This window comes from Branchiostoma lanceolatum, chromosome 11, assembly GCF_035083965.1.
Source record: "Branchiostoma lanceolatum isolate klBraLanc5 chromosome 11, klBraLanc5.hap2, whole genome shotgun sequence".
Lineage (NCBI taxonomy): Eukaryota > Metazoa > Chordata > Leptocardii > Amphioxiformes > Branchiostomatidae > Branchiostoma > Branchiostoma lanceolatum.
In genome coordinates this window covers 5069777-5097624 of record NC_089732.1, presented here as the reverse complement: position 1 = coordinate 5097624, position 27848 = coordinate 5069777, and the positions used below count along the sequence as shown (strand labels likewise).

Sequence of the window (27848 nt, the reverse complement as noted above, 5' to 3'; positions counted from 1 at the left end):
AATTTACTTATACGCACAATATGTAATGTGTACATGAATATAGGCGGCGCTTCCACGGTGCTGGATGGGCGCCTCGCACGGCGCCCACAAATCGGTCCTTTTCATGTCAACTCGTGTATTTAAAAGGCTTAAAGGTTTTTCTAAAGGTATGTGTAGACGTCTGGACCTATTTGGGAAAGTGTTCAATGGCTATATGGCTAATGTCATCTTTATTTTGGCAGTTTGCAAGTCGGTAGTACATACCCTATGAGAGCCTTGTCTGCAGTGCCGCTCTCGGCCGCGACCAGAAAAGTGACTAAGACGGCCTTCAAATTGCCAAATTTCGGTCTTTTCGGGAATGGGGAAATCGTGTAAGGCTCGCAAAGGGGTTGGAATCTTAAAGGCATGTTTGACTTTATTTGCAACAATGGATGGCTATTTACAATCAATGATGATAATATTAACGACATTTCGCAAACAAAACAATGGAATATTTCCTTAGGAATTTTACCAATAGAAATGGTCGAGTGTTCATTGTACATTTTCTGTAGATGTAATGTTCTGAAGGACTACCAGACCCAAATTTCAATTCTATCTTGTGAAAAAAGGAGACGTTGAACATATGTAAGTGTCTTATCTGTTTGTATATCAATAGATCCAATTTTCCTTTCAAAATGCTGTAATGTGTATAGATTATTTAGCGGTGCAATACAAGATTGGTCGCCAGGGAGAGTCACTTGGTTTTGCTCTGATATGTATTTCATCTCTGTATTTTCAATGCATCTTCACCCATGACTTGAGCAGTACTTGTTTCTAGTTTTATTTAGAAGTTATATCTTAAGTTTTAATTAAAGGTTTTGGTTTCAACATTATCAATTGATATCTCCCTTGATCCCTTGCGTGGCTTTAATGTGAATGTCTGATATAACGGCATATTTTCACTTTACAAATGAATATCTATTCTTTCGAATCAAATGTTCTTGTCTGACTTTATTTCAATAGATATACCTAGCCTTGAATGCAACCACTTGTGTTAAAGCGTGCTTATAGACATAATTTGTCCAAATTGCTAAATGTGGTGTCAGGACCACAATTGAAGGAGACAGCCTGTGGAACTAATCTAGACATTAGCAAAGACCTTAAGCATGAAGTCCACTAGACCTTTCACGTTTGTCGTTCTACTGTTCTACCGTGCTTCGGGGAAGGGTTTGGAAGAGTTTAAGGAACGGTGAGGTTGAAATGATGTATGAAAAGTGAAGTTAAGTTAGTGAGTTGGACAACACGTTTGTACTTCTTTCGTGTTTAGTTTCCCAAAAGGTTGTGGTTATCGATCTTGATCATTTATTAATGGACAAGGGTAGGGAACCAAGATGCCGCCAGTATCTTGAAACGCAAAGTTCCCAACATGGGAATAAATGGCCTCCAAGCCACAGAGAATGACGACTTTAAATTACCTTATCTGACTTGAATTATGTCACTGACATACCTTACTAGAAATCGCTGTTCTAAGATCAACATATCGTACCAGGTTCATGACTTTGTAATAGAGTAGGGCTCGGTAAGTTTTACTTTTGGTTTATTGCACAGCCCGAACAGCAGGAACATAATGCATAGTGTCGACATTCTAATAGCAACAGCCAAATATTAGCACAAAACTACGTCAATATATCATAATATGCATAAACGTGTCTTACATAAAATACATCTAACATTATTTGATAAAAGCTAGGATCTATAAGCAGAACACCAAACCCACATGCCATGACATGGGTAAATTATGATAATGACTAACATTGTGGTCACTTTTCATCAGGCTCTATTGTCACTTTCTGTCACAAGATAAGCAGCATTATTACAGTCAGATACAGTGAATACTTGTTCAAAATGTGAAAAAGACTATACTATATATGTATAATTCACGCTCTCCTATAATATTTTTGCATTACATCCATTCTGTGCTTCTGTTTTGGCAAAAGTTCTCCAAAGTATTTTCAAACCATGTAGAGAACTTTATTGCACGACTATTGCAGCAGGTACAAAGTATGGCAACAACAGTTAACATAGAACAAGACATAAGTATGGAATAAAACTATTCACTACAACAAAATGACCATCTTAGGTTTTACATGATTCAAGTTTACATTGCAAATTCAGAAGCAAAGAAGACTTTTCTGACTTCAATGGATAACTTCTTCTGGACACCACCGAAGCTGTTGCGAAAGCGCAAGCAAAAATAGTGATACGAAAGTTATGAAAATGCTCAACACATAGAATATGGTACCATATTCGTTATCAATGTTCCTTTATCAGGAGGAAGGTTGTATTGTTTCAAAAGATTGCAAGAAACCAATTCTACACTTATTCTACCTAGTTTTTTAGTAACGGCTCCCCTAGCGCTCAAGATTATATTGCACCGACAAGTAATCCACATATCTTATACCCTTTTGAAAGAAACATCAGAGCTATCGATAAAGAAACAGACGGAAGCGCCATTGTATTTGTTATAATGCTGATTCTCTTGTTGCTTCATAGATATGAGAGAAATTTGGACGTGCGTGGTAGCCTTTCAGAACGGGAAAATTTACAGGACATGTACTCTCTGTAACTGAGAAGGAATCGTGTCAATTATGGCCTACTATCACTTCTTTTATGTGAAATGGCTTAATTATTGTCATTATTGATTTAAATGGTCACAGTAATGTAAACAAATTCAACGAAGTCTCAAAAATTCAACCCCTTTCAGAGCCTTTCACGGTCTCCCCATTCCCGAAAAGACCGAAATTTGGCAATTTGGAGGTCGTTTTAGCCGTTTTTCAGGTCGCGGCCGGGAGCGGTACTGCAGATAAGGCTATGATAGGGTTTACAGTCCAGACTTGCAAAATGTGAAAATATACACGACTTTAGGCTAAAAGCGAGTGAAAACGTTCCCGAATAGGTCCAGATATCTCTCAATACATCTACAATGACCTTTAAGAAACTAGTTTACTTTAGAAAAATCGATGTGTAGGCACCGCTCAAGAGCCCATGCAACACGATATCCGCCCGTCGATGCGCCCCCAACATCCATGTATACATCTTGTACGTAATTAGTAATTAAGGCTATGTCTCATATCATCCGCTTTCCCTTAACAACTCTGGCCTTTTGCTTAACTGTTCATCTACTTAAATGGGGTAAGGCACTGTCAGAGAAGCCCGGCCGTCGTAAGAAGAACGTACAGTCATCCCTACAACCTTCCTACTGACGAATCGAACGACTGATGATAGAGGATGTATCATGTGATGAAGTCCTCTGCGTGTTCAATTATTTTTACCACACGTCATCACTTAGAAAGTTCAATTTTGGGGTGTCCAGAGGATGATATAAGAAAATCGGGTCAGCGTTGGACAAAACAACGTGACGCTGCATTCAAGCTATACAACTCATATTGATAAAGCCACTTACCACATATCATTGATTAAGCAAAATTAAAACGAACATTAAGATGATATCGTGAGTATGAATAGTGATAAAGCGCGTATATTTGAATGTCCAACTTTCCTATATTTCAGGGTCTACCATTTATAGCTAAGTACCGGGCAATGTACAGTAACGGCATATTCTTCTAAAACATTTCCCCATTCCGTTTTAACCTGGCAACGTCCAATTGTGCGTACATACATACAAGCTATGCATACAGGCATACCAGCAGTCAATTCAATAAAGCATTTCAGCTAAGATGACATATATAATTGCATTAAAACTGACTAGTGGTAGGTAAAACTTTCATCTAATTTTCAGCCTAAACCACGAACAGGCAGCAAAGAACCTACATTTAAATGCATTGCAAACAATTGTCTTCTTCAACCTGTGTAGATGTTGAAATTACTTTATAACAGGTAACGTTACTGTGGATGATTCTGTAGTTTGTGGCTGAACCAGATCACTGGAAGTTGGCGTAGTCGTCAAAACTATCCAGATACTCCATCACAGCATTGTAGCAGAACAGGTATTGTTCCTATAAGATAAAGAAAAATCATGAGCATGATTATAAAGAAGATCTTCATTGACACAAAAAAAGCACAGCGACTTTCATAAGGTCTACTCCAAACATACATACAAACGAATAAGTGCATAAAAAATGATAACACAATGGTCGAAAAAAGCTTTACACTGATGAAGTACTTTAACTCTAGGAATGGATTATGTGTGTTATTGGTAAAAAGTTGAAGACGTTACCGAATGTATCCGTAGAGATAGAGGTAAACAGAACGATTTCCTGAACGATTTTGAAACTCTTCACATTATTTTGAAAGAAATAGATGTAGGCAGTGTGCAATTGCATATGATTACACATTTCAACCATTAAGGTGGTTTTCAAACACGAACAAAAAGATTTCAAATGCTTCAACTTACGGCAGTCTGCACCATGTGCGGCCGGCTGTACCGCATAGACTTGACCGTCTGGAACAGATCACAGATCCCCTCAGCTTTCACTCGCTCCAGGACAGTGTTCAGGGCGATGAACGCCCCCGTGCGACCTGCGCCATTACTGTGTGAGGAAACAGAACATAGTCAGATGAAAGTGAAAATGATCTCAATCCAATTTTAGCTCACTGAAAAGTTTCCACTGGTCGTGACAGAGAAGACAGACGGTATGTACAGTATTTACAGGTTCATTGTACCGGGGGAATTCCCCTACACCTTTCCAACAGGCACAACAAACAGTGGAACGCGGCTTTACATCCGGTCCGAAGAACTGCAACCCTTTCCAGAGCGTGCATATCTAGTGAGCACCATACGACACAGCCAGAATTCGAACTCTCGACCTATTGGTCCAAAGAAAGGGTCATCACATGGGACTAAGCACGCTGCAAGGTCGGAAGATCGTAACATTGTTCTTTAAGAATTGTCTTTCGAGAAGACCTGGAAGATTAAGATTAGTAGGCACACCACTGATGGAGTTTCTAAATCAAGTCTCGATAGAACTATCTTTACCTGCAGTGTACAGTGATCGGTCCGTTCCCAGACTTCATCTGTTGTTTCTGCACCTGCCCGATCAGCTCAAGCACCCTGCTGGCGTTCCGGGGCACGCCGCTCGCCGACCAGTCGTGGTAGTGGAACTGGCGGATCTCCCTCCGTGGGGTTTCCTGGTCAATCAGTGAAACATGCGTTTGTAGATATTGGATAACAGATTTTCATTTTGCATGTGGATATGAAAAATACTGATTCTCATAATGTGTCAAAATGCAACACCGTAATGATGAGAATAGGTAAGGTTAGAAAGTGATACAATCTTACTGTCCTACAGTTTATGATACTATGGGTAACGGGGTGCTTTTCATAGTTGGTGAGGAAGACCTCACTCTCAGTGAATCAAGCATGATGTTGATGACACAAGTCACATTCGTGGTAGATCGTCGCACGATTTTGATGTTGTGGGGTTATAAGGCAGTCTGTGAAATGACCAACCACCGACAAGAATCTAAGACACCTTTTTCCGTAACCACATAGCTGCATTTTAGACGATACATGCACGACCATCCCAAGAATGGCCTCTGGTCTGTGATCGTGCGACGATCGCACGATGTGTGTGACCACGCCCTTATGGAGAAGCTGTTGAGGCCTATTCCTGTAACCCTTAACCTTGAAGTGGCCCTCAGGTCTTTTTTCGTGGTGATCATTACGTTAACAAAATGTAGTCAGACGATGTGCTTACTCGTTCGCCCATGTTGGAGACGTGGAAGGTGCGGAGAGTGTAGCCCTCGCTCTCCTCCGTGTTCTTCAGCTCCACCCGGACCTTCCCGTACGTATGTCCGTCCTCAGGCCAGTACTTTGCACTCCTCTCCTATGTAAACAGACGTTAACCATTTTAGTACAGTCACACTAAGTCTGTGGTTTGTTTACCATAGCTACAGGAGTTAACAGCATTACAGTGCTGTCAAATATGTTTTGAACGGAGAAGTTCGTTCTGGTACCACAAGAGCTATAAACTTTGTTCCAATACAAAAGGTGAGTGCATCGAATTTTCGCCTGTCTGGTACCTTTGACCGATTCCTAATGTCACTAGTCTTTAATGTCATTGGTCACTTGAATTCTGAGAAGCCCAGACTCAGCATTAGGACAGTAGAAAATTCGATTTTAGCGCTGTACTATTTGCATTCGTGGCGTGGCCCTAAGAAGTCGATATGAGGTACATGTACAGTAGCCTGAGTACCATCCACCGTACCGTAGTGACCGCTAGCTCAATGCTTGTCGCTTGGAGTTAGCTATAGGCTACATATACAGTGACGGCCACTCGTGAAGACTACGATAAGCCTCACTGGAAAGTCTCCATCTTACCCTTCCGTTCTCCTCCAGTTCCGTCAGCATGACAATAGAGTAGGACTCCCAGTGCCAGATCATCCGCCAGAAGTCCTCCACGGTGTTCGGTAGCGGGCCCTGGGTGGCGATGAACCCGTCTCTCTGGCGATAGCCCTGATTGTGAACAGAACATATAGTTAACCAGTAGAATTTGTAAGCTCTCAGAGTCTGTCCTGAGACAGATCGGGAGTATGCCCCTGTCACACAGGAGGAAAATCGATCGACAGACAAATCTTTGAACTCTAAGTGACATTATAATGCGCCTGGTGTTCTCTCGGTCATCGCGCGATCTTTTCTTATCGGCCGATGTTCACAGGCCACCGAGACCGTTAAATATGAGGGGGTAGATTTTCAGACTAAAAATAGGCGAGAACCTCAGTTGAAAAAGTCAGGCAACCTTTTGGCGATCACCAAATTCAGACGAAGCCCGTCAACAGTGTGACAGGGGCTCTATTCACGTCAACTCGTCTGAAAATGGGGTTCTTGTAATGCACGTATCACAAGGACGTGAAGTATTCGAAAACGCTGATTTTTTTTTCCTTTTGTTAAAGCAAATTTACAACTACTTACGTCAATGAAGGATGCATTGATATAGTCGGACCCGCTGACTCCGGTGATTTTGGGTAGGAACACGCGATAGGTGTCGTCTTCACAGGAAAAGAGTGATAAAACACCATATCATTAGGGCAAATAGAGTAGTATGTTAGCTTATCAACGTCTTATGCAAGTATCCTGCGCCACTTTAAGATCCTATCCAATGGCAATAGCAATGTATCTGAGTGTACGAGAATGTGTGTTTGAGATGGTACGTAAGAAAATTGTCCTCTTTCGACAACTAAAGCTATATTTAGCCAAGGTTAGACAAGTATGTAGGTGCCGTTTGCACCACGTATCCACAAATATGTGGTTAACGTCTTGGATATGTAATACTTACAGGGCACGATGGAGACCACTCTGTTCTTCTTCTTGTTCTCCTGCTTGTTCGCCGTCTTCATGTTGTCTTGATCAACGGGGATCCGGGTTAGCTTCTAGAGGAGATAAGATTAACCAGAAATGTGTCAGCGTGCTATCAAGTCATGATTTATAAATCTCCATAGTCCATTCACCAGTCAACCTTTATAGAAAGAATTATATCATCTGTATCATTAACGAGATGTGATAGTCTTTAAGGCTTAGTCTAACCCTGTGTGCTCTTTACAGATGTACAGGTTGATGTATGACTTCATGTTTTACGTGTCTTTTGCAACGTTTTGTACATTTCTCTAGTATTCGCGCGCGTTTTGGTTTGTCTAACAACACTTGAAAGAAACGTCCTAAACGTTGCACAAACACGTGTAAAACACTGTTCTGACGATGTACCGTAGAGTAGAGCAACGGGTAAATCTATACCTTGAACTCCGCCTCGTATCCCATCTCGTTCGGATCCGCTGACGGAGCCTTGAGTTTGTGCATGTGCCTGTGGATGTTGGCCACCTCCACCTCCGTGTCTCCGTACAGATGCTGCTCGAGCAGGGCGCGGTAGATGAACTCATACTGGTCCTGACGTTGCAGGGATAGAAAAGTACGTGTGTGAAATTGCCAGGGTGTACGGAAAGTGGTGGAAAATGACTTAGGACGTATAAAATTAACTACAACTAAACTATGTCACCCTCGGCATGTCATAGAATTTAACAAAAATGTTCAAACTTGCCAGATTTTTCTTCCTTAATTCGTTGATGTAAGACCAAGATCTGGGTTCATGCGTGTGGGTGTGTGGGTGTGTGTGTGTCTGTATGTATGTATGTGTGTGTGTGTGCGTATGTGCTTGCGTGCGTGCGTGCGTGTGCGTGTGTGTGTCTACGTGTGTGTGCTTGCGTGCGTGTGTGTGCACGCGTGTGTGTGTGTGTGTGCGAGCACGTATGTGTGTGCATGTTCGTTTCGAGATTATTCGTACCGCTGTCTGAACCATGGATTGCCGGTTGTTCCTCATCTGGCCGATGAAGCCGTGAACATCCACCCTCCCCTCGGCAGCCATCATCTCCTGCATGGCCTCTATGGCGATGAAAGTTCCCGAACGTCCAACTCCCGCGCTGTAAGAAACAATGCATGGAATCAAGTGAAACACTGTTCTTCCTAATGATCGTCGTACGATTGCAGACTGACGGCATTCTTGAGATAGACATGTATGCGTCCTGCAAAATCCTGCAGCCATTTTTCGGAAACGGCTGCCTTAAATCCTTGCCAGTGGTTATTCATGTCACAGCCTGCTTGAAAATTCTACAATGTCAAATTGTAGGAAGACTAATGAAACCGCGCCGTACCTGGTACATACTCCAGGCAACTGAACCTTAGCGAAATGTGTTTTTCTTTCAGTTAGATGCTGGAACTCATAGCTGGTGTTATAAATTCAGACGAAAACCCCACACCTGCAGTGCACGACGATCGGTCCACGGCCGGGAGGGTTGCTGGTCTTGGCCCGCCGGATGAACTTCATCATTCCCAGCGGGCTCTGCGGCACCCCGAAGTCCGGCCAGCTGGTGAAGTGGAACTGAGTCACTGTACGGGCCGGGTCTTCGTCCTAGAGTCAGTATAGGGCTAAAGGTTATATACATATGCATATGCATGCGTAAGTTTAAGGGAGTTCGGATGAGCATAGTAGGGTCTATTGGGTACCAGAAGAATAGTCACAGCAAAAGGTGATATTTACACGAAATATAACAACTGGCCTTGAGATACGGGTCTATGAGCTGACTGTGCAACTCACGTTGGCATTCTTGAGTTGTACGACCAGTACAATACATGTTACAAACATTCACATTCCAATAGATTTACTATTAACAGTAATGGTACGTACGTACATACTGACATTCATATCAGAAAATATACACATTTCAACTTCTCCAAACTGATTGACTTTGACTATGATATCTTGTCACCTCTTGTATATTGAACCTCCGGATGACGTAATCCACCAGGGTTGTCGTCTCCTCCAAAGTGACCCGGATGTTGCCGTAGTCCATGCTGTCCTTGTTTGGCCAGTACTGGGCGCACTTGGGCTGTATACAGAAGATTAGACTCACCAATCAACATGTCAACAAAACAAGGGAATCACCCATATGGAGGAAACGTGTATACATGCCAAAGGTTTCAGAAACTTAGAAGTTTATAGGAAGTCCTGCTCTTACACATTCCTGTGCTTTGGAGCTACATGTAATAAACTGTAGTTTTATGAGCTTTCACATTTTTCTCTTAGAAAAACATGTATGTAGTTTGTGATCAACAAGTCTATCATAAAATCGCACAAACTGGTCAGCAACTTCAGTGCGGCATCCGTACAGTACATATTATATTTCATCAAGTGTTATCATGCGACACAACGATCAACTATTCAAAATCACTCGACTGTAAATTGGTTTACTTCAAGGACAATCTGTACCCACCTTGTTCTTTTCCCTCAAATTGGTTACCATGACGATAGTAGCCGTGTCCTGCTCCCAAATCATCCTCCAGAAGTCGTCGATAGTATTGGGCAAAGGACCTACATGTAAGTAAAGGAGTCAATAGTTTCTTATATCAGTACGGTACATATTTGCATAATCAATGAGACACTAGTATGCTTCCATACTGGCAAATGATGGCAATTTGATACTTTGGAAGTTACGTAAAGGTGAACATCGTTGAATATGAATTATGCAAATGAGGAACTTATTTGCATAATCAATGAGAAACACTCATGAAACATCAGTCAGTAAGGTCAAAATCATTTGGGGAACGTATGAGGTCGTGTACATGTTTTCAAAAGGATGCACACGTCCGAATCGCTTTTATCAAAACTATGTGAAAGTAGTCTCAGATATGATCTATGAGAAGTTCAACAGAATATGTTACAAAGTTTTTGGACGATCAATGAGTGACAGGTTTAAGAGACAGTTTACCTTGTGCAGCGATGAACATATTCGGGTGGTTGTAGCCCTTTAAAGTAAAATAGTCAACCTGTTAGACTACACTATTCTTCGATTAAAGTGTAGACATGTAATACCGTATGCTATGGTAGTTTGATTTTTTTTCAATGACAGACCATATTTCTCATAAGATAGAGTGGCGTTATGCTTCTTTTATTTGCCATCTTGCTATGGGGCTTTGCTATTGGGCTATTTCTAATACCTACGAATAAACCAATTGATTGATAAACGAAGCTTACGTCGATGTAGTTGGCATTGATGTAATCAGTGCACGGTTGGTCCTCCACAGTAGTGAGAACCACCCTCGAGTGGTCGTCTGTGGAGAAAGGCAGTTATGTAAAAACCCAAAGGGGCGAGTGTGCCGCTCCCGGGATTCGAACTCACGCCGATCCCAATCCGCACGGTCCGGACCAGTTAGACTGGGTCAGTTAGTGGAGGTTGATCCCTACTGCTACACTACTCCCCCTTTTCTTTTCAGACTCGTCCCGAGTCTCCGAGTACGACATTCCCTGTGTGATCTGATCGTTATTCACAGGGCCGGTGTGGGAACCACTATAAAAACCCAAAGGGGCGAGTGCGCCGCTCCCGGGATTCGAACTCACGCCGATCCCAATCCGCACGGCTTGGGAAGTCAACACGTCCGGACCAGTTAGACTGGTCAGTTAGTGGAGTTTGATCCCCACTGTTACAGTTATATCTATCATTATCACATGATACAAACAACCAAATGAATCCAGCATCCAGCAATACATATGTTGACTATGTTTGACGTGGACAACATCCTTGAATCTTCGAATTCGTTCGCGAAGCCAAATCGAGAGAGACGTATTAACAATAAAATTCTAGGAATCTTTTTATTCAAAGAGGTTGAACTCACAAGTGAAGATGTTCTTGAAGCGGTTTTTGTTCCCGTTCTCCGGCTGCGTGTGCGCGACGTGAGGTTTGCGGACCTCGGGTATGGACTTGTTGAGAGAATAAGACGATTATGTTAGAACGTTAACAGTCACATACTTCTGACGAGGTGCTGAAACGCCATCAAATGGATCAATGATGTTTTCATCACCTTCGTACGGTAAATTGACTTTGAATTTGTACTGTGGATATCGCTATGCAAATTGGGATAAGATATATTCAATTTACTTTGTAAAGGAATTACCAAAACATTGACTTTTTACCCCTTCTATTGTACAACAGGGGCCTTTAGAACGTTAAGAATTTCTTGCTTTTTACGGGGTTTTTAGAACGTTAACAGTCACATACTTCTCACAAGGTTCTGAAACGCCATCAAATGGATCAATGATGTTTTCATTACCTTCGTACGGTAAAGTGACTTTGAATTTGTATTGTAGATATCACTAGGCTAATTTCAATAAGATAGATTTGACTTAATCTGCAAAGGAATGACCAAAACATTGACTTTTTATCCCTACGATTGCACAATACGGACCTTTAAACGTTAACAATCTTTCAGTTTATCCGGGTTTCTGAAACGCCATCAGATGAACAGATGAAAAAGTCGCACTGAAAACTTGATGAAAGTTCATGCATTCAACCAACAGAAAAATAAACCAAGGACATTATATAATGTCCTTGAATAAACTTAGTCATAAAAAGTTGAAAACCTACCGCATACTCCTCACGGAAGACCTGATTGTCGTTGGCGTGCCTTTGGTCATACACCTCCTCCAGTCGGCTCGCCGGGACGGGAGTGTTGAAGTCGGTTACTGGACAAAGTTGTTAAAGAATTATCAATACCATTGCAACAGATCAGTCCGTGGATATATTTTTTTTTACATTTTCCATGAGTCTAGAAAGGGGATTTAGCTGTTAACCTTCGTTAAATAAAGGATAGTGTGAAAAAGAGTGAGGTATTGCTTTCGTGATGTAGACCTCACTCTTAATGAGTTAAGCTGGTCTCAATAACGATGTTTCTGACTTAGGGATTAGAGAGTGTTAGTTCAGTACCAAGAAGTAGCCCCTTGGCCGTGCACTGAGCAAACTCGTTAAAAAGTGGAAAGTCTGTGGAAGTGTGATGAAAGCAGAAGATCCCCTGTACTAGGCGGTAGTGTAAAGAACCTTATAATTACGTCAAAAATGCAGTCACTCAAGCAACTGGATATGATTTTGGAACCGTTCAGACATTTCAAGTAACATCTACTGCTTTTCGTCAGTGACTCTGACCTGGATGTTTAACCTTTATCAACGAACCTTATAACCAAGTAAAGAATTATGATATACTCTTTAAATTAAGTCAACATACATGGTGCTGGCGGGACGACGTCGTATACAACGGCGTTGTCCTGATTGTCAATGTTGTTGTCATCAGCGTTGTCGTCATTGATGGTGTCGTAATCGTTGTTGGCGTCATTGATGGTGTCGTAATCAACCGGCGCCATTTCTATACCTTTGTTGTCTGTTCCCGTTCGCTGGGAAAGTGCCGACTTCTCGGTCGCTTTCTTCTTTCTAAAAGAGACATTTTTGATAAATAAATTCCCATAGTGGCCCTGCAGTACTTAATGCACAATTGTAAATTATACATAAAGCAAACGTTGGAGAATTTTCTCTATGTGTACCTACATATGGTGAGGCTGTGTGTGTGTGCTTGTGTGTGTGTGTTAATGTGTGTGTGCATATGTGTGCGTGTGCGTGTGTGTGCGTGCGTGTGTACATGTGTGTGTGTATGCATGTGTGTGTGTGTGTGTGTGTGTGCGCGCGCACGTGTGTGTGTGTGTGTGTGTGTGTGTGTGTGTGTGTGTGTGTGTGTGTGTGTGTGTGTGTGTGCGCGCGTGTGTGTGTGTGTGTGTGTGTATATGTGTGTGTGACTCACCGGCAGTAGCATACGATGACAGCAGCGATGATTCCGAGCAGAACAACCCCACAACAGACTGTCGCAATTATGATGATAAGCGTCGTCTTATCCATTGTTCTTGGTACACCTGAAATACGTACACCAGTCAAACGTCAAAGGAACAAAGCATGATTGCATCGTTTATTTCTATCAATCAACAAAAGCTGACGAATTAACAGATTGATGCTTTAAGATAGAGATTATCTCAATAAGGCATTCGGGATGGTACTTTGTTTAGCTTAACAGCTACGTACAAACACATGTAGCAAAGGTTGTGTTATCAATACACCTACCGGCTATGGGTACTGGGTCCATGTACTGACTGGCAGAGAAGTAGGGCTGAAACAATTAGTAGGAAAATTTAAGTTAATGTAAAAATTTAACCTTTTGGTAAATGATTTCTTGTTTGGCATATGCTTTTTTCACATTGGCACATATCGAATTCTAGATTATGAAATGTATGAATCATCATCATCACGATCAGACAAAATGATTTCAGAAAGTCATGAGAAAGAATAAAGTAAGAACCTGTGTTCCATCATTAGGTCCATACGCCCTGACAGACGTGGTGTAGGATGAGTCCGGCTCCAGCGGGGAGTTGGTGTACTCCTGGTTATACACGTCATCAGATGTCAGAGCACGCCTCTTCCGGCCGCCTTGCTGAGGTTTACAACTGGTCACGGTCCCATCTCCAACGGTCACTTCAGTAGATTCAGCTACTGCCTCCCTGTGGAACAGTCAAACACAGAACATGGTAGAGATGTATCGCGTATTTCAGCGACCACCGGCCTCCTAATAAAAACAATTACACACAACCTTTGTACAGATTGAAGATTCTTTTTCGAAATGATATATGAAAGCCCCTATAGAATTATGAAAGACTAATACACGAAGCGTTGCTCATTTAACAGAACAGTTGTGTAAATTTTGAAGGTACTGACGATGTTAGAGCCATGGCGATGTACGCCATGTTCTCATCTCCAGAGTCCTTTGCCTCCCCTAGCGTCTTGTATGGCTGCAGCATCTCCGGGTCTGGTAACTTGTCTGTAGCGCTGCTCTTCACCACAACGAGGTGGTAACACCTGTAAAATACCAATGTGTTACTTGGTATCATAATGCCAATTGACTTTTTTAAAACTATATGTATAGTTATTTTGAAGCATCACAGCCTTAAGCTTCCAAGTGCGCTCATATAAAACTGAGTGATTCTATTAGTGTCTAAAATGTATCAGAAGATACTAGTACCTTGTTCGACAACAACTTTCATGCTCTTGCGATTTGATACACAAATTGTCCTTGTGATTTGTGTGGATATATAATTTTCTAACGCCATCATTGTGTGTTAATGCTCACCCAATTGGCCCATTTCTCCCAGATGACGGTCTGACTTGGAGTGGAAAAGATGTGGAGTCAATCTTCGTTTCGTCAGGTGGCACGGGGGGTTCAGGTTCTGAAGGCTCTGTAAATAAAAAATAAGTTGGAGAGGAAGACAGCATGGTACTAGGCATTGGTCATTCTAATTTCAAAGTACTGTTGTTGATTTAGTGCTCCACTTGGAGTAAAAAAAACTCGGACAATACTCACTTCCCGGGGGCACGGTACAGTTGACAGTCTGACCGAAGTCCCCCTCCCCTGTGTAGGTGAAACCTGTCACGTTTATGGTGTACACAGAGTTGGGCAGCAGGTCCAGAATCTCCGTTTTGGTCGACTTCATCATCCTGATGCCCGTAGATGTTGTTGACTTGACGCTGTATTCGCCTCTTTGTGTTTGTCCATTCTTATCTAAGTAATCTCCTTGAAGATGTACCTGGTATGAAATAAGTAAATAAAGACTTGGACCGGAGGCATTTTTTCTGAATTTGACAGCATCGACTAACCCATTAAAAAAGAAAGTGCAAGATATGTATTTGTTGATAACATCACTCTCTTGTCTGTCTTCGTTGTCAGTCTTATAATGTCCCTGGACATAAACAAGATACAATGAAACGATGAAATAATTCCGAATATCTAGCAGATGATTCCGAATATCTAGCAGATATAGGGGTAGCAGATAAAGGAATTAATCATGAAGCTTGAAATTCTGGTACGAAATATTAGTGAAAGAGAAGAAATGAACTATCAAATCAAGGAAAGGATTTCCTTTATTTTTGTAACTAATCAGAGGACTGCAAACGACAAGCTTGATATGTGCTATTGTATAGTAAAAATATATAGCACATCCTCCGGAAAGAGTATACTGTGTAACATACTGCAATGGAATACAGCTACAGTTGCTCCACAAAGTGAAGAAGGAAGACAAACGTACTTTGTATCCGATGATGTCTCCTCTGGGCACCATGGGAGATGACCAGCTGATGTTACAGTGAGTCTCCTCCTCCTGTCGGTTTATGTTTGTGGGTGATGATGGGTCTGTTGAGACATACATGATGATACCGTCAACAAGATTTTCTCAGGTGTGCGTGCTACGATTGCTTGACTTCTACATGTACGTGACTGTATTTTCCTTCTAGATCTCATGGATACATGACGCACTGAAAATCAAATCCAAGCGGACACGCCTGCTTCGATGACAGAAGAAGTGAATGTGCAAATCAAGCCAAAAATGTCGACAAAGTACGATGATCAATACTCACATCCATCGCTCGTCCGGGCTGTTGCAGTACCGGGAGGACCTGTGTTCCTGCCGTTATTTGCTCGGACCTGTATCGTTGATCATAACGAAAGTGGCATAGGTTAACAAAGAAAATCAAGAAGGCAGAGAATGTTATCATGGTCAGTCAATCCTTGTTCACCTATCTTACTATAGCTTACCTCCACTGTGTAACTAGTCGCAGCCTCCAGACCGCTGAACCTGTACTCTGTGGAATTTTGTGCCACGTCAATCCCGATCTTAACGACATTCCAAGGCGCCGAAGTGTAGAGACCGATGACGTAACCACGATTTGGACCGTAGAAGTTGTCCGAATCGTTCCACGTCACACGAAGCTCAGACCAGGACAGGTTCGTCAGTCTGACGTTTTGTGGTACTGTTGGGACTGGGATGAAAAGTACATATTAAGTGAAGAGTTGGACTTCGTTACCTTTGCTAAGACAAATTGTCCACATTGTTAAGACAAATTGTCAGTAGTCAAAATGCTACTTTCACCCTGCTCTCTTCAACTCATATGGTATTGCCTGTAGTTGTATAAAACTTGAAAAGAGTGCAAAGTGTTGTCTCAGAATAGTACTTACCTCCTTCCATTGTCCTCTGACTGACAATCTCGCTTCTGCCACTCCGGAAGTCTCCGATGAAGGCGACGATCCAGAACTCGTAGTACGTGTAGGGTGTGAGGTTACCCACTGTCCAAAATGGATTTGAACTTCGTCCGATCCCGATGGTGGTTACGTTGGTGCTTCCTCTTGGTCGTAAAGAAATGATATATCCCGTTACGAGGTCTGCATATCCAGGGAGTGACCACGTCAGCTTGATCTCTGTTGACGATATGGCTTCTCTTCGAAGCAATGTTGGAGTAATATCTGAGGACCCTGAAGAAAAAATGCTTAATTGTAAAACTCGGACAAAAACGACTGTATTAACTGCAAACATGTTGACAAGACTGTACTGCTGCATGTCTATCTCCATTGAAATAACCGTGACGGTGGACCTAAGTTCTTGTTCACAGTTATCCTTCTTTGAACATCATCCCAGGTAGACGCTATGTGAGAAACAAAAAGCAAGAAAGACACAAAGAATAAGTCGCCAAGGTACATACTTCATTTAATATACAGGTCTTCCGTGTTACGTACCAATGCATGTCGGGTTTGCCCCAGTCCATGTCCCGTCAGCCTGGCACGTCCGGCTGGAATCCCCTATCAGCTGGTATCCATGGTTACAGGTAAACTGGGCCACGTCCTGATAAGAGTTACCGCCAGCCACGGCACCGTTCTCTGGGATTGTGGATGTCGGACATTGTACTCCTGGAATACATAAGAAAATTTCATATAGAATCAATACAAACACGCTTACGCATTAAGGTCCTCAGTAGCATGAATTATTTCCGTTGATCATCTTTGCCATCCAAATAACAAGGCAGAAGTTGACCGCAGTATTAAGTTAAAGTCTTATCTTCACAAAGAAGGCTACTCTACTGATTTGCATGATTTATGTTTAACGATGTTCACATTTGCATAATATCCAAAGGCTGCGAATTTGACATTCCCGGGCAATGGACGAGCAAGAAATCCCACTTGTTGACGAGGGGGATCAGTCGCCAAGGCATATACAACTCTTATGTGAGTTTGGACAGGTGTGGTCTTCTGTGTCACCTACCTACACATGTCGGATCTGCCCCAGTCCATGTCCCGTCAGCCTGGCACGTCCGGCTGGAATCCCCTATCAGCTGGTATCCATGGTTACAGGTAAACCGGACCACGTTCTGGTAAAAGTTACCGCCAGTCACGGCACCGTTCACTGGAGCTGTGAGAGTCGGACATTGTACCACTGGAATGTAAAAGTAAATGTCACTAGAAATGTTACAAACATGTTGATACGTTTCTATCTTCTTTTTTTTCCTTTGTAAGATGCATATTGAAACACATTTGCCTTTTTCATAAGAATAAGGTCAACGACTGGTTCTGCCTTGTTACCTAGTTGTGTGGAACAGGTGGTAAACCATCGTCCTCTGTTCCATATTAGGAATGAATTCTGCACAAATAACCGTGCTACTTGGCATTTAGAATACATAGTGGCATTTATCCCCACCATGTGGTCTAAGTGAGGTGTCAGTTCAAATAATTGTCCTTACGGTCACATGCATGTCCATCGGAGTTGAGACTGTATCCACTGCTGCACATGCAGATGTAACTTCCAACTGTGTCGGTGCAGGTATGGGCACACGGTCCCTTGCCTCCTCTCGGAACACATTCATCTACATCTGCGGCATGAACAGAGCAACGATTACAAAATAGCATTAGAATCTGATAAGTCAACAAACTAAACACAGGATATATGGAAGATTCAAAGTTATATCAGAATTATTTGACTCCCGATATTTTTCTCTAGAATAAACCACCTCACCTGGGCAGCCTCCTTGTAGGATGCTGACGTCATCTATAGCAATGTCACCATGATTCCTTCTTCCCTTGGTCCCTTCAAAGATGACCTGGTAACTTCTGGTGGATGGAATGCTGACAGCGACGCTGAACCATTGGTTACCTTGGTCACCAGATCTGGACCAGATGTCAGTTGTCGTACCTCCGGCTTTTACCGATAATGTCAACGTGCCTACATAACCTAGACATAACTACAGTTCTTCAGATGACTGCCTTGTCAAATATGAACAAATCAAAAATACATGGTTGTCATTTGCATACTGGTTTCTATCAACCATGTGTCAAGTTAAATGGACAAACTGCGGTCCGATTCACGGGAACGTTACTGCCATTAAAGTAAACCTGACGTCGACCGTTAATCACAGCTATCCTTCAAGTACCACTGATGTTCCTTGCGCTTGTGCCTTATTTTGAGGGCAGCTATTTCCTGCACATAACCTAAGATTCAACGAACTTTGCAGAAAGGTTCGCATCGTTTACCTGGTCATGATTCCACTGCAACATATCACAGGCACAATGAAGACCACAGGGGCTTGGTCAATACAAACCATTTTTATAATAAACAAAATGATTTAATTAATTATTATAAAGTGGAGTACAATACCAAAGGCGGTTACAGTGTTGTAGCTTACCCCTGTCGTCTCCATACATGTGTGTCCAGAACAGCAGACACTGACCATCAGGATACGGGCGGTAGGACGGAGATGTCAGACGGGCGGCGTCTCCATCTTGTGGGCCCGATGTTTCAATGTACATGTAGTACCCTGGAGTGGATAAACATGGGAAGAGTTATTCGCTCCTCTGATTGTGCACTGAAATGTGTTAAAATGGGTTCGTTGGACAGACCATCCATTTCATTCTAAACCGTTGAGAAGGAAAATATAGAATGCGGTACGAACTCCACTTCTGGGTGACCGTATACAATAAACGGGGTAGCTATGTGTATCAACGATTATACGAGCACGAAATGACATCAGCAATAATTTTCATACATCCATATTGCTTGGTTGCTTACTTAGGCTAGCTTAGTTACTGATACTATAGATCACACATATGTACTTATTTATTTATTCATTTATTTCGATTTACCACATTTGTGGAAGGATTGACATAACAGGTGAACTATCACCTTGATTCGTACCTTCGACTATTCAGCGACAATCTAGCCAAAATCTCCTCCCAGTCCATGCAGTTGCAGCCACATTTTAGCTCGAACTACGTCTTTGAAATACGTGCTACTTTCTGATGTCTCGAATCCGGCTTCTTCTAGAATTTGAAATTGCCACGTATCTATTTCATTCGTCACATTTCGAAATGGGCGCTTGATCTCCATATATAGTGACGTAGAACAGCTAAAATGTCTGCATATATATGCACTGAACCCAATAAGCTGATCATATTTAGGCATTTCTCGTCATTAGATGATTATGGTGTACCCGTACAGACCTGAGCGGGTGCCAGTGGTGTGGTCGACTGATGGCCCGGTGCGGGGTGTACCAGTACCACCGGAGTCATGTGTCCAGTCAAAGTCGTCTGTCGTGTCCTGTGTGTACTGACACAGGTCTGTATCGAAATCACAGGGACCGAAGGGAGCTGTGGGGAACAAAGTGAAGCACAGGGGACTGCATGACTGACTTATTGAAAAAAAAGTAAAATGCACAGGAGCTGGACGCACACTGTATGAAGCAAAGTTGATATGTAATGAAATAAATAATATTGTATTGTTAACGATGTCGAGAATTTTTCACTGCCGGCAATCTTTTATGGAAGAGAACTTTTTTTGAGGAATTTATGATATTGTTTTCATCTATCATGACATAAATACACAAGCACAGTCTACACGCGGCGCGGCCCTTTGTTGTCAGTGTACGTAGTGGCTCCGTTTGAAACATACAGTAAGGTTAAAAGAAGAGCATGGACAAGTCGTAATAATATCGAAGGAGCTAAAAAGGCTTTAGGCATTTTTGTATAATGTGTAACGCATCACATTGAAATCCTTAAGCACATCATATAGAACTCTTACTTCTAGCACATCACATGCACATAAAGCACAATACAAGCACCTTGGCTGGAGAGAGAAAGTTTAGTACCGTTTCGTCTGTGGTAGTAGTCAAATCGCGACGGCGGGTTACTATCAGAGAATAATACTCCAGATGTGTCCTTGGATGCTTTACTCAGGACACAGCGACCGTGTTGGTCGTCATAATCAAACGACAGGCACGATCCAGACGGAACAGTTGAAGTCCCCACTAAACACCGTCTAGCGCACTCCTCCGCGTTAATGTTATTGATCACTTCATCGTTGTGACCGCCCAACGCTTTTGCATCGTAAAAGTCAAACCAGGACAGCGACGTGTTTGCATCTGAAACACAGATGGAAAACCAATGCTCTATAATTTGAAGTACAGGTTAGTTAGATGTAATCCCCTCCTCATCCCAAGTAGTGTTGCGGTCATGATCTATGGGCCTCATTTCTAAAATTACAACTGTTTTTAAATTGCATAATAACATTAGCTATTTGTTGAATATCAAAGTAATTAGGCAAATTTTTCCTCGTATATGTACGTCTATTGGTGCGGTTTATTTGATTTTTTTATGCATTTAATTGCATTTCATTTCGTTAGGCTCAGCATTCGTAATAATACAAATCTTGATTTAAAAGTCGACAGAATTTGTTCTGCTATATTAAGTAAACATACTTCCTCTCTGGCGACATCAACACATATCAAACACACTTCTTCTTCCCCAAAATATTGGGGAAGTGTTTTTTATTTATCCTGTCGAAGTTGAACCTGACACTAAAACAAATGTTAACCTGCTACTGAATAGCTTCTAAAGTTCATCCCTGCTGTTTAGAATCAACATCGGTTGTTGGCAGTGGTTTCAAACTTTTGATGTGTGCCAGAGGCTCTTTTGACAAATAAAACCGACAGTTCCTTACTCAAAAAAACCCTGTTCCTCTTTATGTATTCACACAAAGGGGTAAAATGTATGAATTGATGATATGACTTATAAAAAAGACAAACGTTTATGGAGAGATTAAATCTTATCAACGCGTACCTGACCGTGCTGTTGTAGATATGAAATAGCCTCTACCAGGCTCCGCGGATGGCGAATGTCAGAAACCCTTTGTCGTATACGACATGAAAGAAGAGGAGGTAGATAAGACGGAATTTCACACATAAGCGTGTAAATGATAGAATGACCCATGCTAAGGGAGTCGGCTACGGAGAGAGAGTCCAATAGGCATATTGGGCAATTTCTACTATTTTTGCAGCCATCCGCGAAGCCTGGTAGGGGCTAGATATAAAATTCCAAGAACTACAAACACTTCCAGCTATTCTGTAGCAATCCCCAGCCGTATAGTTCATAATTAGTCACTTGTAGAAAGCTATACACTAAATAGACACCTTTAAAACCGAAGGACAGCCAGAGCAACATCGGGAAGAAAACGTCCCCGGCCATCTTTTTTTTATGACCGTTTCCTCCTAAGCACCCCGTCAAGTCTGAAAAGTTGTATCCTTCCTCTGACGAAAGTAGTGCCCCACCTTTAAACATCTAACATCTAATCTAACATCTAATACCGTTTCTGTGGTTATTTGACAACGGTATATATTTGTATTTTTCCCCTCTTGTCACATTAAAAAAAATACAAAGTTGGGTAAATTTGATCACAACAAACCTGCCAACAGCCAAGCAACAACGTTTCTGTGGCTATTTGACAACGGTATATATTTGTATTTTTCCCCTCTTGTCATGTTAAAAAAAATACAAAGTTGAGTAAATTTGATCACAACAAACCTGCCAACAGCCAAGCAAGTGAGAAATTCCCCCCAGCTATACTGTCCTAGCCCCCAACGGCTACCAATACTCACCAATACCTGGCTGCAATTTCAGCTGCATCTTGTACCGTGAAGTCTTATATATATATAAACAGCATATCAAGACTAAGTATGCTACTAATAATCATATATTTCATATTCATTGGAGAAAACTATACCCTAAATAGACACTCACTTGTAAAACCGAAGGACAGACAGATCAAAATCAGGAAGAAAACGTCCCCGGCCATCTTTTTGTCATAATCGTTTCCTCCTGAGCACCCCGTCAAGTTTGAAAAGTTGTATTCGTCCTCTGACGAAAGTAGTGCCCTACCTTTATTCATCATGGTCATTTCTATGGTTATTTGATCACGGTTTATATTTGTATTGTCCCATCTTGACATATTTCTAACCTATGCCTGTGGTACAGTGACTTATTGTTCCTTAATTTGTTCATGAGGCCATATAATATTTGTGAAGTGCATCGAAATAAGTCAAAAACAACCGAAGCACTTCTTCCCGTACAGATATATCACTACACACGACCTCGACGAATCATTAAGGTCAACGTTCAGTGTTGTTGAACAGCTTTTGAAGGCATGGATCATCCTATCATTTACACTTTTATGTGTTAAATCTCCTCATAGGTGCCTCTTCTTTCATGTCGTATACGACAAAGGGTTTTCTGACATTTCTTTGTCCTCCTCAGCTAGATTGAACAACTTTGATCTGACATAAGAAATAACAGTTACACATTTACCTCCGACATTTAGAAATGCCTGTGTGTAATTAAGTCGTTGTTGTATTGTGCCGATAGCTCATGACCCAACAGGTCAGACGAAAATGTCCCGCGTGGCTCCAGGCATTGTTTACATCGCAGGGCTGTCCTGAAGGCGTTTAAACTTGGCTCGGAAACGTTTGAATGTCTAATACATTTGGAACATGCCAATATTGAAATACAAATGAGTGGTAATGAATGACGAGAAAGCCATAACTTGTCGAGGAACATATAAAGGAACTTGCAATATCACTTTTAAGAAAGAACGTCATCGGCAAAACGAAGTACTGCCCGTTACATAATGTCGTAAGGTTGTAAATGAGTTTTGCTATTTTTGTCGACAACAAAAATGAGTGCGAGAGATATGACTCAAACATCGTCTCCACCTTTGATCACGAAAAGCCTGTGAGTCCGACCTGTATGTGAAGCACAATAGAAACTGGTCGGACGGGAGAGAACAGCCTCAGCACGGGTTATTTACTCTAATCGGCCGGCTGTCCTTAGGCGTTTGCCTATAGCCGTGCAATACCTACAAACTGTGATTGGCGGCGCCACTGCACCGTCCAGATACGGACATGATCCCAACAGGTACGATTTGTCTCATGAAGTAAGTGAATAAAGTGAACCAACGTTGACATTGCTCTCCGACTTTCCTTATTATTGTACAAAAGAGTATCTAGGGCCAACATAACGAAATCAACACAAACATTATAGTGGCTCATCACCCATGCCTTATGATGTGGTATATTGTCCATTGTCTCGAGCATTGTCTTCTAAGAAACCATCCTCAAACACTTGCCAATTATCTCATTTTCCAGAAGAATAACCCCCTCTCTTGTCTGAATGAATGAATGAATGTAGAAACACCAGTGATCATAAACAAAGAAGAAGTCAAACCCCGCGTCAGTGACATAGATATAGAACCTTATCAGTGAAATCTTCATTGTCTGTTTTATGTGACTGTAACATATTCATTCACTTTCTGCTCGTACATTGTCAATATCTGTTGTTCACTTGCAATTAGCCTAAATGCATGATCATGAATTTTCCATAAACTTCAAAATTGATCATAAAAACGCAATAGAAATGCTGATAGAATATCTCTGGGTGAATTACATAGTATAGATTTGACGTGTTTTGATGAAACTTTGAGAGTAGTTGGCTCCTCCCGGATTTAGTAGCGCACGTTACCGAATGTGGGGCTACTTATCGGTCAGCGGTGCATAACGGATGACACAGAAATCACAAAAGAGGCGGAACAGACGAGTAGAGCAGACAGAGGAGCAAGGTCCGGGTTGTTGTCACCGCCTAGATTGCAGGTGACCACGTTTTGTCTACACGTATATAAACTAACTTCTCTCCTGCTATTAGCCCTTTTATGGAACAGCACAGAAAGGGAAGGAACTTCTATCTTAGCCTGGAGAATACCAGTCACAGGTGAGTATTTTATCTTACCTCGTGCCTAATTCCCGGGTGATTTCGTTGTTATGGGAGTTCAGATTGTAATGCGGGCGTTGGTTGTGCCACAAAGGGATTTAGACAACGTTTTTACGTCGATACCGTCCTGGAAAATTAGGCGGTGTAAAAAGTACACAACTATAACATTTCTTTGAAAATGTGATTTAGTATTAGTAACACAGGATTTTAAGTGTCCTCTGGGTCGTGTAATATTAGATTATACGGGTGCATGAGAAATACATAACGCAAGGGATACAAACGAAATGTTGCTTATTACATTTTTGCATGGTTCAATTCTCTTCTGCTTACTTCCAACATTTCTTGCTCCAGGAAAATTTCATCATCAACACGTTCACAACAGAATACACTCTACGATATTTACATGTTTTAGCCCTCAAATGGAGATTCGTTTTGGACTGATACAAACAAAGGGAGGTAGGGAAACAAGTATATTACCAGCATGCATCTAATTCACGCTGTAATTCAGACATAACCTTTCAATCTGTAACTTTTAGGATGAAGAATCACATCTTTTCTTATCTTGTTACGCTTTGATGAAGACTTCGATAACCTTAAATTGCATCTAAGACCTGCTACTCTGTGAAATTCTAGTGCTTTTCAATGGCTATTCTTGCCAGCAGTAAGACGGTGAGTCCTTCATCGCTACGCACCAACTTTGCACAACCGTGGATTCTAAATGTCTGTATTCCCCGTGTAATTTCTAGACCATAACATACCACCACGTCACAAAAGATGGCCCAACTTCCGCTGACCGACCTGAAGCGACATTTCCTGACGTGTCCCATCTGCTTGGACACCTTCTGCTCGCCCAAGATTCTGCCCTGTGTCCACACCTTCTGTGCACCCTGTCTGATCAAACATACCAACGGTATGGACGGGTTTTCTTTCTGCGGCAAAGGTGTTGCCTTCAAGCTAAGTGTGTGTTCTCCCCACACCCCAAAATAAACTTCAGTGTACTAGAATGACAGATTAAATTTCACTAGATACCGTATGTCATTATTCTTACATGTATAATAATAATAACTTTACTGCAAATTCATGCCCGAAGGCTAATTGCAGACAAACAAGTACATGGAAATACATGGGAATCAAAAATAGTTATCTAGTCAATAATGACTTACTACTGTTTATTTGTTTGGTCTGTTTGTTTGTTTGTTTTTGTGCCTTTTTGCTTGTTTGTTTGTAGGAGATCAATAATAGTGGTGTATAGCGTTCTGATTTTTTTTGTCATTGTTGCACTTGCTTCGGATATGAGACACTATTTCTGTTTCTGTGGTTCCAATAGCTTTCAACCTCTACAATTCTGCTAAATTGTTACTATCAGAGTTCTTGATTTGTTTTCCTCAATCGATTTTTTAATCAATCTCTCCACATGTAACAGCTGTAATAAAGTGACCTAATCGATTGTCTGTGCCCTTTGTTGTAGGAAGGACACGTTTCCCATGTCCCGAGTGCCGTCAGGACACCCCCATGCCAAGCAATGGAATATCCGGTCTCCAAGACAACCATTACGTCACAAGTCTGTACGAATGGGTATCCAGCGCAGACGATAGAATGGAATATCTTCCTCACACAACAAACGATGACTCTTTGGGTAAATGCAATCGTCACACAGACGCCACTCTCAGTTACTATTGTTTAGAGTGTGAGGCCGAGGTATGTGAATGCTGTATACGTGAGCAACACTTTTCGCATAGAGAGAACATCACCGTGGTCGAAAACAGGGGAAAATTTGATGCAGTTCTACTGGACTCCTTCAAAGAAACCGTGAACAAGCTTAGCAGTCTGCTGTCAATGTTGGAACAAGAAGAGAAGAGAGAGTGTGAACAGAGGAAGGTGCTTGCTCGGGAGATAGAAAGTGCAGGGAGGAAACTTGTGGAGCAGATCAACCTAGAAGTCTACCAGCAGATCCAACAGCTTCAAGCGCTGCACCAGGGAACGCTGTTGGACATCGTGAAGGAAAAGGAGACGGTTGCCAACTATCTGATGAACATGGAGCAATGGAAGCAACAGGCAGAGGTGCTACTGAAGAGGCCTACTGAGGTTGATGAAGTTGAGCAGGTCCAAACAAAGATGCGATCATTGCTCCAAGATGCTGCGAAATGCGAAGGTCTTGGAACCAACAGAGGATCAACTAAGTACACGTTTGTAAGAGAGGAGTTAGACCATCGCTGCATTAGCATAGGTAAAATAGTTGAATATTGCAATGTTAGTGAAGAAAACGCAAACCAGCAGAGTGCCTGTTCGATGGTTAGGTTTGGAAGGGAAGGTAGTGGGGAGGGCGAGTTTCGGTATCCAAGCGGTGTTGCAATATCTGACGAGGGTGCAATATTTGTACTAGATGCGGACAACTCACGGGTTCAAGTCTTTGACTCAGATGGAAAGTTTCTCAGGACTTTTACCGTTTTGTGCCCAGAGATCAACAGCAATAACACCCGACTGGAGGGGATAGCCATGGCGTTAGATGGGAATCTGTTTCTGACTGACAAAACACACAAATCGGTGATGATAGTCAATCAACACGGAGAGCTACAGGACATGAGGCGCCTCGAAATGGCGGCGCACCCAGCAGGCATTGCGTTTGACCCACGCACATGGAACCTATTGGTCAGTGACGTCAGCAATCACTGTGTAATCGTCATGAACTCCATGGGAGGACTGCGTCACACCTTCGGCTCACCAGGTGCCTTAGATCGACAGTTTAACCAACCGCTGTACTTGACAGTCAACGCGAGGGGTGAAATCATTGTGTCGGACTTCTTCAACCATTCGGTGAAGGTGTTTGATGCTGAAGGCGTTTTTCTGTTCAAATTCGGCGGTTCTGGGTCAGACGACGGACAGCTTAGCTTACCAGCGGGAGTGTGCACCGATGCGAGCGGGAACATTGTCGTAGCAGACCGGGGCAATAGTCGGGTGTCCCTGTTTGATGCGCGCGGGCACTTCGTCAAGCATGTCGCGACCAAACAAGAAGGACTGAGGGCTCCTGTTGCCGTGGCTGTCTCCAAGAAAGGCGCTCTCGTCGTCACAGATGGAGCAACCAGCAGCTTAACTATAGTGAAGAACTTCATGTGTCGCTAAAAAAATAACACCCGACAACGTGGTGTCTTAGTCTAATAACTTATTGTTTTCTTATGCAAGTCAGAACTGATTGCGTTTCATTTTAGTTTGTAGTATGTTTTGCCGTGTGGGATTGCATTATTTTGCCCCCTTGAATACCAGCTTGTTCAAAGTGGAAGGGAACACCCAGTTGTATTAAGATTTCATGGATGAATAGGTCTCCATTGCAACACATTTGAAAGAAGACATGCATAATTCTTAAAAACATATTTGTAAAAAATACCGACTTGAACTGATGGGGGGAGATTTAAATAGGAGACAGGGTTTGTGGTTGATATGTCACTAGAATCTATGAAAGTACATGATAACATTTAGTATTTTATTAGATCTCTGGTAATGTGTAAGGCGTCAAGTACTGAATACGGTTATAAAGTATTTACAATTTCGTTTCAATCATGATTTCTAAACACCATTGCTTTTCACTTGTGTTTTATTTGCTGTCAATATTATAGCA

General features: G+C 42.0%; 2 protein-coding genes across 5 annotated transcripts; one reads left to right on the top strand and one right to left on the bottom strand.

Annotated features, from left to right (window-relative positions):
- Window positions 1-3776: 3776 nt before the first annotated feature.
- On the bottom strand, window positions 3777-13191 carry LOC136444853 (receptor-type tyrosine-protein phosphatase alpha-like). The gene is made up of 18 exons (XM_066442606.1): window positions 13088-13191; window positions 12521-12723; window positions 11887-11984; window positions 11138-11222; window positions 10500-10576; window positions 10234-10270; window positions 9739-9836; window positions 9235-9354; window positions 8725-8876; window positions 8253-8388; window positions 7709-7858; window positions 7254-7347; window positions 6890-6966; window positions 6299-6433; window positions 5676-5804; window positions 4955-5106; window positions 4373-4508; window positions 3777-3974 (listed from the first exon to the last, which is right to left on the bottom strand). The coding sequence occupies exons 1-18, from the start codon at window positions 13180-13182 to the stop codon at window positions 3900-3902; spliced, it is 2049 nt and encodes a 682-aa protein (XP_066298703.1). The 5' UTR covers window positions 13183-13191; the 3' UTR covers window positions 3777-3899.
- A 10842-nt stretch (window positions 13192-24033) lies between these two features.
- On the top strand, window positions 24034-27787 carry LOC136444616 (tripartite motif-containing protein 2-like). Of its 4 annotated transcripts, none has more exons than XM_066442254.1 (3): window positions 24034-24117; window positions 24982-25193; window positions 25704-27787. In XM_066442254.1, the coding sequence occupies exons 2-3, from the start codon at window positions 25010-25012 to the stop codon at window positions 27353-27355; spliced, it is 1836 nt and encodes a 611-aa protein (XP_066298351.1). In that variant the 5' UTR covers window positions 24034-24117; window positions 24982-25009; the 3' UTR covers window positions 27356-27787. The 4 variants fall into 4 exon arrangements, with proteins under 4 accessions (XP_066298351.1, XP_066298354.1, XP_066298350.1 ...); XM_066442257.1 differs by lacking the exon at window positions 24034-24117 and adding an exon at window positions 24128-24235 and having other exon boundaries at window positions 24982-25145; XM_066442253.1 differs by lacking the exon at window positions 24034-24117 and adding an exon at window positions 24128-24235.
- The last annotated feature ends 61 nt before the right edge of the window (window positions 27788-27848 follow it).